This window comes from Cibotium barometz, chromosome 35 (assembly GCF_041138505.1).
Source record: "Cibotium barometz isolate CiBa-2024 chromosome 35, ASM4113850v1, whole genome shotgun sequence".
Classification (NCBI taxonomy): domain Eukaryota; kingdom Viridiplantae; phylum Streptophyta; class Polypodiopsida; order Cyatheales; family Cibotiaceae; genus Cibotium; species Cibotium barometz.
Window position 1 is genome coordinate 25,483,413 of NC_141080.1, and position 14,498 is coordinate 25,497,910.

Here is a 14,498-nt window from a genome sequence, read left to right on the forward strand (position 1 = left end):
GAGAAATGGATCGAGAGATATAACTTGGTGAAGGCTGAAAGGGACCAAGTTCGTTTGAGTTTTAGAAGTCGAACAACTTGCACACTACCGTACCCAACAAAACTTGCACTTCTTCTAGACTTTCCTTCTAATAAATGGCTCTAGCAAACCATACTACAAGCTAAACGCAATGGTGAATCAATAAGTGATAAGGAGGAGGAGCTTGCATATGGTTGTGATTTTCATGTATGTGAGTTAGAGATATCTACGCATTCTCTTTTATGTTGTGTTTTCGTGAATTTATAAAATAAAAGTACTTATTTATCATGCTTGCAGTATCGTAAGTTTGGGACAATTTGGTCATGCAGATGTCACTTTCGAGAGTAGAAGGAATAGATAAAAAGAGAACAACATTTGATTGTGGTGTGAAGGCTAATTTCATGCAAGAAAGTCATTCAAGTGCAAGTGATGGCAATACTGAAGTAGGCATGCTAGATTATTGTGGAAATATCTAAGATATTATTAAGGTTGGATTCAGAAAGTTTGATATGTTCAATTTTGATGTGAAATGGTTTAAGTTGGTAACTTAAGGGACGCAAGTAACTGTACGCAACAAAGACAAGTGTGGATTTTTTCAAGTATATTGCACAAAGATATGGACCGACCAAAGGGACACATTTGTGCTACCAGAGCCCTGTGAGCAAGTCATTTTTGTGGAAGACCCGACAGATCATAAATGGTTGTTTGTGATCTAAATAAATCCACGTGGAAAACAAGTATTTGAAGAGGCAAAAATAGCAGTTGACTGTCTACCAGATGCTGAGGAACTTCTCCCAGATCATGTGATGGTTGAGCATATACCACTAGCACCTATTGAAGAACAAGAAGACATACTAGTTGAGAAAGTAGGTGAGGCTCACACGAGATTAGGATCGGATGAAGGTGTACTCATTGAGAAAATACATCTTGAACGAGAAACAAACACTAGAGATAATCCAGAAGAAGAAGAGATTCAAGTTTAGTATGATTATGATGCATCGACAGCTCTCATGATAGAGCTAGAAGAGGATGACAACATGGATGAATTACCAAGGTTCTACTACACAACCGGTTCCAGCAATTGACAACAATGATGGGGTATTTCTAGAGATAGATTTATTTGGAGCCATGGATCTCGTTGAGGATGAGCAAGTTGATGATGAACTTTAATTTTATTGTAAAATAGAGCACTTTCTTAATTGCACCTTAGTGATGAGGAGGAGAAGCTAGCATTTTTTCTCCTTCAAAGAGTGTGATGGAAGTTATACCCTCCTCTCTCCCTCAGCTCTCCCTCTCTCTCTCTCTCTCTCTCTCTCTCTCTTTCTCTCTCATCATCTCTCTCTCTCTCTCTCTCTCTCTCTCATAGACACATGCTTGCAAAGAGGTAGAAAGAGAAGGCTAAAACACACCCCAGGATGGGAACTAGTAAATATTATATATAAATTTAATTTTTTAAGAAAAGAAAAATTTTGACTTTTTTTCAACGCATGCTCTGATTGCATTTTCCACGAGTATTTTGACGCATATTTCGACGCCTTTTTCATGCATATTTCAACATCTATTTTGACGTACATATCGATGATGCAACCAGGCGTGGAAACTAAGCGTCGAAAAACAATGATTCTCTTATAGTGCACGAGTATTTGGGCGCATATTTTGACACCTTTTTCCATGCATATTTTGATGTCTATTTCGACGCACATATTGACGATGCAACCAGGCATGGAAACTAAGCGTAAAAAAATAATGATTCTCTTGTGAGGCGGTGTGGTAGACGAGTATACGGCGAGGATGGTTACACTGCATAGACATGGTCAGCGTGCGCATATCAAGATCGCAGCCCACCGACCCCCAACCACCGTCCAATGATCTCATCTCTTTGCTCATGGATAGTTCTCCTACATCCATGTTGTCACTCCAGCTTTGAGTGGCTAACCATAGTTCATTGCATAATCTATATCTACACTATTTTGCATGTTATAATTTTTGTTTCACCTAAACTTAAACATAATGAGATATGACATAATTTTTAAATTTTGAATAAAAACTACGACTAATATTTAAGATTTTATCTTACATTGTCGATGACACTTGAATTATATGTAGGTCGACTCAAATTATAGAGGCATTTAAAGGATGTCAGATCATAACCCTAAATGCTTTAATATAAAAATTTTAATTTATCATAATAAATCACCATTTCTTAATACTTGCTACAATTAAAATTTAAATTATTATTAAAACTTTTTTGATACATTATAATAAGACTTTCAAATGTGTTATCACACAAGATTAAAACATAAAATCTTTCTCGATCATGAGATTTGTTTCTAGGATAATAGAAAGCTTTATTTCATATATTTTATTTCTCTCTTTGATTAACTTATCTCATATAAGGGGTTAAAAATTACTACTTCAAACGACTTGGAATAAGAGGCTTGTAAGAGTTTCACTACACATAAATCCAAAGAAATCTTTCTTTTCTACTTATTTTAATAGAATTTTATGACTTAATCTAGACATTATAAAGTATAATTGCTAATGTTGAGGTCTTGAAGTACAGACAAAGATAAGTCACTAATCAGATTACAATTTAAAAGCAAGAATATGTAAGTATTATACAAACTTGTCTCTATGATACGAAGGATAAGAAACCTCTAATAATGTAATCATGTTTCTTTAATCTATGAAGGTTTTCAAGAACTACTCTAGTTTAATTTTTTGACTTCACAATCTCATCTTACGAGAACATAATGCTATAACTTAATACAACAAAAGCATAATGTCATAAAACTTTTTTTAAAATTAGTCAAGTTATCCACCATCAATAATATATGCACACAAATAATGAACTAGAAAAATATTGATATAGGAAATATCTAGTCATCTCATAATATGGGAAGATAAAAAGAATATATAGCCATTTCATTATATGGGTAGATAAAAAAATGAGAATTTTTACACTCATATGCATGCCATAACTCAAATACATCCCAGATCATATGCATATCCATAACTTAAAGAAATTACTTATCATATGCATGCCATAACTTAAAGGATAAATTATCCTATCCCGTTTCATTTCATCTTATGCGAAGCTTATTTTGTGAGAACTTTGTTTCATATATAACCAAGAAAAAAAAAACAACATACTTATTTCATCTTATGCGAAGCTTATTTTGTGAGAACTTTGCATCATATATAACCAAGAAAAAAAAACAACATCCTTCCCCACCCTAGCAATGCACTTAGCATCACTACAGCTAGCATGTCTTTATGTTGTTCTTAGTTAAAATAAAATATTATTGTTCTATGGTTGGTCACTTTATAAGAATCATAGGGGGCATGTATTTTAGTATTAGTGCAACATGTCTCCATGACTATGTTGGCTAACCCAAATCTTAAAGCTAAACACTCAAATATATATATTTACTCAAATTTACTCTATAGCTACCAAAAAAACACTCTTTAAGTATGAGAAGAAAACTTGTACACATGTAAAGTTACTTCAAAATACACACATATAAAAACATTTCTAAGTAGCATCACATGTTTCTTTAAAATATCTAAGTATCCAAAAAATATAGGCACATAAGACAGATTTCTATTTAAGAACTCAGTGCTTCATATAATCCTTTTTATGCCATCGTAACACATTTCTTTTGGATTAGAAAGCTATCTACTTTAAGTGTTTTTTTTTCATATTTTTCTAAGCATCAAGAATTATAAGAAGCTCAACACCCAATTTTTAAGATCTCGAGTAGCTCTACAAAACATGTGATCACATGCTTTTTCCATGCCTATCACCCATTTAGAGTTATAACAAAACTAATCTCAGAGGTTATGTAGTTCTTGTGAAAAAGAAAGTACAACATGTTTCTTGCCAAAAAGATTTATTAATGACATAATATATAAAAGTTAAGGGGGACTAGCACCATAATTGCTATAACTACTTGAAATGTATGAATCTCATAGTGTAAGCTGGGTAAGGAATATGATTAGTAGAGAAAAACATGCTAAGGCAGAGAATAATAATTGAGTATACTAAATTTTATACTAAATTTATCATTTTTATATATGGACCATGATGCATTATCCTTGTAAGTAAGGGGCTCTTAAGTCAACATCCCATACCTTATTCAAGGAAAACTCTTCTACATGCATTTGTTGAGATTCATGTGTTAAGAGTTAGTCTCACGCGTCACCACAACATAGGGGTATTTAAAGGGTCTATATCTCAAATCTTATTTAAGAAAAAATATTATATATGTATTTGTTAAGATATTTGTCTTAGAGTTATTCTCACTAAAATAGTAGTATGGAATCCTTAATTTTTTATGTTAGGTCCTCTACAATATATATATATATATATCAAGTGAGTCCATGTGAAAGTGGTCTACATGTCCCACTCCCTATTTGTTATTTTTTTCCATTTTAGGGAGTATAATCACCATGACTAGTACACGTGGCTCCCTTGGTCTCACCCCCCTCACTCGATGTCATTATTTGAAAACTTGACCTAGAGGGTCCTCAAATACTAGGTTGCTTTTTCACCTTGGTTTCGCATCCCAAATGTTTTCTTTTAGTTTTTTACCTTCTCCTTCCATTTCTTTCTCACTTTCTTATACCAAATCTTTTCTTTTAGTGCTTTTTATTTCCCTTCCATTTCTTTTAGTTCCTTTCCTTCCCCTTCCATATATTGCTTACTTTCTCATCCCAAATCTTTTCTTTTATTTATTTCCCTTTCCCTTTCATTTCTTTTCTCATCTCACTCCTTATATTTCTTTAACACTCAAAGAAAAGACACTTTTGTAAATGTTTCATTTTTCTATAAAAATATATATACTCTAAAACTCATACTACAAAAGTACTCTCAAGATAAAAGCCACTAGATGAAAATAAAGGTAAACTGTTAAAACATCTTTAAAAATAGTGTTCTAGATAGTTGTGCAAAAATTCTAGTGTACAAAAAAATCAATCATATCTAATACTAACAAAGATATAATGTATTTAAGAAGTGACTAGATCATGGAAAGTAAATCTTAAGCATTCTTATGACCAAGAAAGTAACAATGTATCTAAGCAAGACTAGATTATAGATAAAAAATGGAAAGATAAAAAACTAGTTAGAATTGAATAAAAATGCATCGGTGAGAATCCCAATGATACATTGGGGTGTGATCAAAAGTTTTTCCTTAGCATCTATGGATAGAGGCTCTCCATGTGGAGAGGTACTCTTTGTTTCTAGAGCATATCCTAATGTGCAAATTCAAGTGAAGCATCTCCACAGACTAGTGGAGATGTGCAAATTTAAGTGAGGCGTCTCCACAGACTAGTGGGTTTTGAGCATGTGGCTTGCTTTGTTGAGAGAGAGAGAGAGAGAGAGAGAGAGGTTATCCTTTAACTCATATGATTGTTTACATTCTCAGCATGGTGAAGGTTCTTGACAAATATCAAATATGCTCTAACTCACTAGCTTCAACAGATAAAACACAAGACCTTGAGGTATTTTTCTTGTACTTGGTTCACTTATTTTATTTTGAATGGCTACCTTGCATTTAGTAAAGTTAGATAATATTTTCAAAGTATAGTTGTCATGTCCAGTTGGTTGATGAATACAAAAGAAGTTGTTTTGACTTATTTTGGTTTTAACATTTTTTGTCCTTTTTCTTTAAAGTTATTTTTCTTTTTGTATCTTATGTTTCTAGTCAACTTATTACATATCTTTGAATGGTTTATAGCTCTTCATACACCATTAATTGTAATATTCATAACTATGCATTCTAATATATCACCTAAATAGGCACATCATCTTTGGGTTTTTATATATTTTGAACCTAAGTTTATAAACAAAGATGTGAGTATATACTTATACATAAAAATTGAACAAAATAATGTTCACAAATATGCGTAGAAAAATAAAAAATACTAGTATTTTTTATAACTAAATAAGGAACATAGTAAAAAAGAGGACATGGAAACAAACATGTACAGAACAAAGGTAATCCATGGCTTTGATATCATTGAAAGAGGGTAATCTATGGCTTTGATTACCTTGAATTAGAGAGAAATATTGTAAGAAAGAGAGATTAATATTAGGATTAGAGATGTACTCAAGTTGAATACCAAAAATATGCACTCAAGGGAGTATCACCATAGCCAAGAGCTTGGGCTCAAGATTTGTATCATGATTGTTAAAGATAAGGTCTAGGCACTATATTTTGGTGCATCATATCATGTGGAGATACTTGGTTCTAGCAATGTAGTCTCACCACCACAAACAAGCTTACCCAACCCCTCTTTGTTGAGGTAATTTCCTAAAAAATTCCATAGAGATGTGAAACCATTTGCCTTTTGGGAATAGCAAAAGGTTGCAATAAACCATTCGGCTTATGAGTAGGATCTTTGTTAAGTTGGTAAGTCATACATTTTGACGCAAACGCATGTATGTCCTTCCACATTTCCTTCCAGAAGAAGATCTTTCTAATCTTTTCATAGGTTTTGAAAAATCCCAAGTGACCCGCTGTAGGGGTTGCATGAATTTCTTCTAAAATATTTTACTTGTATGATGAATGAGATACCAACAAGTAGACCTTTTCCTTGTAGGAGACCATTTTGAAGTAAAAAATGTGGCAACTCATCATGATTACCTTTCTGTAATTTTTGAAAAATCTAAGACGTCTCCACATCCAACAAGTACTCCTCTTGTATGTATACAATCCAATCATTATGCACCTTACAAATGGTTCAAACCAAGCATGCCTACATTCTTAAGAGAATCCGATTCTATAGAGAAAATGATACCATTTATTGAGTGTATGCAATATGGCAACCATTTATTGCATATATACATGCATAGCCATTTCCTTCTCATCAAGCTTTCGACTTTCAAATGTAATGACACCAAGATCTTGGATAAGGATACATAAAATACTACACTACCCTATGATCACTCTCCACATAGAATTCGATTCAATAGAGATAATGATGTCATTTCTTGAGTGCATGCAATATGGTAACCATTTATTGTTTATATACATGCATAGCCATTTCCTTCTCATCAAGATTTCACCTTTCAAATGTAATGACCCCATGATATTGGATAAAGAATGACACCGATTTCCCTTCTATAAGCATCCACACTAATAGTGAATGGCTTTGAGAAATTCGTACACACCAAGATCGGAGTAGAAGTGAATAATCTTTTCAGCTCTACAAAGCTTTTATCGGCAATGGCATCCAAATAGAAAGACTCTTTTTTTAGCCTATTGATGAATTGCGGCACCACTTGAGCATAATTCTCAATAAACCTCCGATAGAAAGAGGATAGACCCAAAACCTCTCTAAGTCGAGTGGTAGTTTAAGGTTTTTTCAGCTTCTTCACACACTCCACCTTCTTGGGATCAACCCTTATGCCATCCTTGCGTACAATATGACCAAGATACTCAACTTCTCTTGCCATGAAATGCATTTGATTTCCTTGGAAATTAAGTGATTGATCCTCGATACCTCAAGTACCTTCCTTACATGGATTGGATGCTCATCCTCCATCTTACTATAGATGAGGATACCATCGAATAATACCAACACAAACTTATAAAGAAATGTCTTTAACGTCTTGTTCATCAAGGATTTGAAAGTAGCGGATGCATTGCAAAGGCCAAATGGCATAGGTAAAGTGCTTCTACATGTATTTTGACAATGTAAATGCATGAATTTGTCTTCTTTTCCTCTCTTAAATTCTAAATTGGGTCTCCTTTCTCTACCTTATTTTACATCCTAATAATCCTTTATAACTATAATGTGGTGAACTCCAAGATTTTATATGCCATGATTGCTTAATTGTAATTTAGAATTAATCTCAAGTTGTATATTTGATCTTGTCATACCTTTGATCTAATTATCAACCTTTTAATGTTTATTTGCATTCTTTTCTCACTAATACATTATTGTTGAGGTCTCAAACTCCTTTACAATGATGTTAACTTCAGATTGTTTACAACATTGTATTTTCAAAGCCATTGACCATAAGTGTGGATGCATGTGTGGAAGAGGAATTAGTGATGTAATGTATCAAGATCATTTCCATCTTATATTCGATAATAAAGTAGCACCATTATCTCTATGGGAGCCGTTCTTATGTGAAGTGATTTTATAAGATGATCAAATATTTTTTAATATAATCGAATCTATCTCCAAAGCAAAGAATATGGATATACACTTTGAGAAACTTTGATTTTGATCCTCACCACCCTCTCTCTATCCCTTTCGCTACCCAATCCCTCACTAACCTTCTCTTGTCTCCACCAACCTCCCTCTCTCCAACTCTCTCATTCCCTCTGAGGCCCTTGTTGCCCCCGTCACCCTCTCACTCTTGGTCTCTCTCTTGCCAACTCTCTCTCTCTCTCTCTCTCTCTCTCTCTCTCTCTCTCTCTCTCGATTTGACTACATGACAACTGCTCTTCTAACCCCTCCCTCTTACTAAATGATGTCTTCTCGTGATCATTTTCTTCTTGATTTATATTGTTAGCTTGTCATTCACAACTATGTCATCTCTCTCTTTGGCTTATCCCTAATTTTCAACTCTTGCTAATTGTTAAGCTTCATGATCTGGCTTCACTTGACCTTCTTTGCATCGGAGTACTCTTACTCAAGGCACGTTGTTGCTTTCAACTTTCCATCAAATCTACTAGTAGACAATAGCCAACTATAATGAGAGAGACCAAGCTGCACTCAATCACTACCCATGATCATTTAAGTTCCCAGAATTGTGAAAGCCAATGACAACATGGTAATTATTATGCTAAAAAAAGAGCCGCCGCAAAAAGCGGATTAGACCACTGGTAGTGATGATGTCAAGAAATATGGTGGTGTGAAGAAGGCCAGCAAATATAATGCTCGTGGTGGCAAGCAAGATTGAGAATAAAAGAAGCAGGCAGGTTACCTTCTCAAAGCATCGAAGTGGCCTCCTCAAGAAGGTCTTTGAGCTCTCCATCCTCTATAACGCCCAAGTCACCCTTATATCTTCTCTACTACCACCGGCAAGCTCTTCTAGTTCCCATTTGCATATATGATGGAGTGTACTCCTTGAATAATCGTAGCTGATGGCAAGGGAGCTTGCAAATTGAGAGGGGACTGAACCCGTGAGGATGCAAATCCATTGCCTCTCACAATGAGTTAAAACACGTGATGATGAGATGTAAGAAGACAAATGAGGAGATAGTCTATGCTAGGAGAAAATTCTCTATTGGAACCCAAATTGTTGGCCACCACCAATTGCGTGAGGTTAGCTATTTCCTCTATATATGGACTTAGTACTTGCACAAGTAAGTCAAATAAAATCCCAAATCCTTTTCATAAAATTTTTAATAAATTCAAAGTGTAATTTATGATGATTTCTTTTTTTTTTGAGAATAAGATAATAAAAACTTTGGAAAGACCCTTGTCAGTCAGACCTCAATTTAACTGACAAAAAAATGAGAAAGAGTGGGTCTTCTACCTTGAAATTGAAAACAGATACTTGACATATTAGGTAGGATCCCTAACTTGGTGGAGATTTGTTATAAATCGGATCACCCCAGAAGGAGCACCCATGATCTCTCTCACAAGGGGTTGGGATTGATCTTTCTAAATGAGGTGCCTTCTTGTCTCTAATGATAGGATGAGTGGTACCAAAGCCTTGTTTTTTGAAAGAAAGGACTCCTAAAATTATAGTTTTGAATTGATGAGAGTACGGCCTCATACTAGCATTGATGACCACATTGGTATATAGTTTAAATGGACCCTCAACCGTTTGATAGGTCAGACTAAGTATTGTTGAAAGTCCTAGATAAAATACTTCTTAGACCATTACCAACCATTGCCACAGTGACTAGAATGAAATTTTTTCTATCACCATCTACTCGTTAATCTAGATGCTCTGTAAGATTCTTCCCTCCATCTTTTGATAATGAACCTTCCCTTCAGTCTCTTGTAATCATCTCCCCTTCAAAAATGGAAAAAGATATTGTTTAACCCTGTTTTGGTCTAGAGAGAAAATACTCTAGAGAGATAACTAAAAATTGAAATATTTTTGGATAAGTATTTTCTTTCAGTTAATAGAAAGAGATCCCTTGAAATAGAATTTTAATCAGAAATTTTTAAGTTGCATTAGACTTGGACAATGGGTGAGCCAAGGAGTCTCCTAGTTCAAAGTTCTAAGCCTTATTAAATTCTTTTGAATTTAAAAATATGATATCCTTATTCATTAAGGTTGGAAAATAAATCTAAAAGCAAAATGGAAAAATTTAAAAATATCCACAAGAAAATAATAAAGAAAGGCTCACATGAGGTGAAGGTTCCATAATTATGAGTTTTTAGATATTTTAGGAGACTTTTGGGAGGCTTTGTAACACCTCAGGAGAGAGAAAATCCCTCGTTAAGGAGGCACCTAGAAATCATATCAAAGGGAAATTTTTAAATTCAAAAAAATCATAAAGTGGCTAGATATTTTATCTCTCATTAAACGGGATCAAAAAACGGGTTTAACTAGTCCACATTGGATCAAATTGAAGCTGGAAGCCTCTAGATCTCAGTTGGGCTTGGTTGGTGGCTTCCCTCACCTATAAAAAGATTCCCATTCCTTTGTATTTTCATCTTAGTGTATTTACATGCTAGTGTAATTTTCATTTTAGTGTAATTCCTTTATCTCTTTTCCTTGCCTCTCCATTGTGAAGCTTTGGTGCGTCACTAAACCTCTTCTTCTCTTGAAGATTACCCTCTTTCCTTTGGTGGCCAAGACTCTTCCTTGAAACAAAGTAAGGGTAAGCCTAAAACAATGAAGTTTACTCTCTCTTTTTGATGTTAATCTTCTTCCTAACCTCTCTCATGCTTGGAAGCATTTTATTTTATGGGTTTCCTCTTAAAACCATGCTTTTTTTTATTTATGTTATTGTTTAGATGAATTAATGTTTATGTTTATGCTTAGACTTATGCGTAAGCTAATTTTAATATTAAAAGTGAATTTTTGAACATTCTCATTTTATAGTAAATGCGCGAAAGTTATGGTAAAACTTTATCACTAGAAAATGAAGGTTTATGCATAATAAATTTTATTTTAAAAGTATAATTTTGAGCATTCTCAATTCATAGAAAATATGGGGAAGCTATGGTAAGATTTTTAGAAAATGAATTTAAATTTATGCATAAATAATTTTTATATTAAAAGTAGAATTTTGAGTATTTTTATTTTATAGAAAATACGGATAAGCTATGGTAAAATTTTCATCATTAAGAAATGAATTGACGTATACTAAATTTTATGCTAAAAGTGGAGTTTTAAACATTATTCATTTACTAGAAAAATAAAGAAGGTTATATATAAATTTTTAGATTCATTTAATTTATGATAACTATGAAAATGATTATGAATATAATTCATTTGGATAAAAATGGATTAGTAGGTGTGCATAAATATTTTATGCTAAAAGAGAGATTTTTATGATATTTTTTTAAAAAAAATAGAGAAAAGAATGTGAAAATATTCATAGAGGTGCATCGAGAAAACATAGATAAATTTCTAATTAGAAAGAGGAATTATGGATATAATTGATTTTGTAAATCCCATGAGATCGTATGCATAAATATTTTATTCAAAAAGAGGAATATTGAGCATATTTTATTTTGAGAAAACTGAGAAAAAATGGTGAAAATATTCATAAGAATGCATCAAGAAAAAACATGGATAAATTTTTAGTTAGAAAAAGAAATGAGGAATATATAAACTTTTGGAGTTATGAAGTATACGTCTAGACTCTCGAAAAATGGAATCTTGAGTACGTTTTGAATGGAAAAAGGGATTTTCCAGAAAAAGATCAGAAATATGCTTAGCTGGATGAATGTAAATACTTGTGATTGACTTATTCCTACATTTTTTAAGAAATGAATCTAGAATTCTTGAAGGGATCGAGGATCCAAAAGTGAATAGAAATTTAAACTTAATTGAATTGAGTCGAGAAAAAGTTACCTTCGACTAAGCCAAGTAATAGCTGAGACTTAGGGAGTTCTATCAGTATAAAACGTAGAGTAACTGTACTTCTGGTTGATTGTCTTGTGGAATAAAAATTTTGATATTAGATCAAGAAAAGTTGATAATCAAAACTGATTTGCTCAAAGCAAAAAGAGACCATCTTGTCTGTAGAAATTGGATTGATGTGGTTGATGTGGATTGATGAGGATTGATGTGTGGAATGATGTAGATTGATGTGGATTGATATAGAGTGATGTGGATTGATGACGATTGATGTGTAGAATGATGTGGAGTGATGTGGATTGATGTGTGGAATGATGTGGATTGATATGTGATGATGTGAATAATGTAGAATGATGTGGGATGATGTGGAATGATGTAGGGCGATGTTAATTGATGTGGAATAATGTCGAAAGATAAGGGATGATGAGAAATGACGAGGAATGATGTGAAGTAACGAGAAATGATGAGGAATGATGTAAAATGATATGGAAAGATGTGAATTTTGCTTGGAGATTGTATTGGCATGTGAAACTTGTTTTTAAGATTATTTTACGTCAAGAATGTTGGGGAAACATTTATCTTATGGAATGAGGTCGTGGGGGGGGACCTAAGTGGAAAATGTTGAAACAATTGACGGAGAGTCAAAGAAGGACGTCTCGCATGGCAAGGTCGGTCGAGGTCTTGACCAATCTCGGTTTGGTTAAAATGGTGAGATTCCGGTAGTACGGTGGATGAGGGACCAAGGAAGCGGCCTATAAGTGAGGCGCTAGGTCACATGCGAAGGAGCCTAGAGAGGGTGCTGACCATACAGTGCTTGGGCTCTGGGTCGCCCAAGATACCCACGCATGCGTTGAGAAAAAATGAATTGGAGTTTTTTTTCTAAACACGGGCATGGATCTGGTTGATTGGCCTTACTGGTCTTCAACGAATGAGTTCATGGCTCTTTTTTAGTAAATGGATCTCGTTGGTTGATCTATCTGATCTTCAACAAAGAGTCCATATAGATTTTATGAAAAAATCTTGATTAAACGCCTAGGTACTATGAGCTAGGAACTATTAAAAAGGCCTTTGAGTGAAGTACGAGGTGAGCCTAGAGGGATTGACTAGGTGGTGAGCGTTCTGGTTGCCAATGATGCCATAAGTACGCTGAGGAAGGAACGACTAGAAATTCGATTTGGAATGAGGTCGTGTGAGGAAGGAATGACTAGAAATTCGATTTGGAATGAGGTCATGTGGGGACCTAAGTGGGAAAGTTGAAAATTGGACCCTGAAAATGGAATACTGAGGATTATGATGGAAACATTGTGGTTTTATTGCAATTATGTTTGGAAATAGTGAATCTAAGAAAAGGCAATTTCATATTGAGTGTTTAAGTGGTGTGTCTATTTATTTTTTTCATGAGAGTCAGCTAGTGAACCTGGGAATGCTTTTCCCTGGTACCCGGGACAAAACATAACCAATTTTTTTTAATGGATCCTATCAATACAGTGGTTGGGCGGCTGGCTAATCCATGGGATTGGATGGGGTTAGGTTGGATCGATGGATTCCTATAATAAAATTCAATTATGTTCAAGTTGCGATAGTTGAAGTAAGTCACAGGGGATAATCCTTGTTCTATAGAAAAGAATCAACGATTGTGCCTCTTTTGATAGGAAAAAAAAACATTGGTCTCTATGAACCAAGTGTAAGTTTGTCCTTTGATCTGGCCATACGATTCGTGGGTTTGGTCGGAATACAAAGGATATGTGTAAGGCTCTTGACTACGTCAGAAGATTTTCGTGGAGGAATCGTCTATGCTTTTTGGGCGAGGGAGTTTTTTTTCGAGTTTGGTTTTGGAAGAACTGAGGGATTAGTCTCTTGTTCGAACATTTGTGGGCGAGGCTCCGTGTGGGAAGCTCTTTCTTGCACGTGAGGTTGCTACTTCCGCTCTTCCAGCACTCTAGAGTTTGATGCACAGAGAGGGAAGGGATCTCACAGCTCAAATATACATGCTCCTAGTTTTGTAAAAATTAGGGTTTTTAAATACTTTATATTTTTGGATTTATCATAGTGTGGATGAAACCTTAAAGGTAATTAGAAAACTAACCTAATACTAGTTTTCATGTGACATTGTTCTAAGAGGTCAATAATGATAATCTTGGCAGGGATTGGTTAGAAACAAATAATGCCAGACTCACTGGGGTGAGACTGGAAAAGTCTCAAGAAGTAGTAACCTCAAGGAGAATTTATAGATCGAAGCCATAATTAACAAAAATATGCATATTAAAAAAGGGCCTTAGTAAAAATTGAATGGTGTTTGTAGTTGAACTCATCGAAGTCCACGAGGATATTGAAAAGAGGGACCTAGATGAACAACAAGAGTTTGATATCTCTTCCTATAAGACCTTATTCAGATATCGTCCACATACAAAAATTGAACATGAGATAGGCTTATTCAAGGAGCAAAACCATTGGCTAACTGACATATAAA

General features: G+C 34.3%; 1 protein-coding gene across 1 annotated transcript in view; it reads left to right on the top strand.

The window, feature by feature from the left end:
* The window catches only part of LOC147618265 (agamous-like MADS-box protein AGL11), a 49,755-nt gene that overhangs the window by 12,368 nt on the left and 22,889 nt on the right, over positions 1-14,498 (top strand). The window contains exon 3 of the mRNA XM_086775121.1: positions 5,448-5,523. Within this exon, the coding sequence (XP_086631247.1) occupies positions 5,448-5,523 (76 nt within the window). The remainder of the gene's footprint in view (positions 1-5,447; positions 5,524-14,498) is intronic.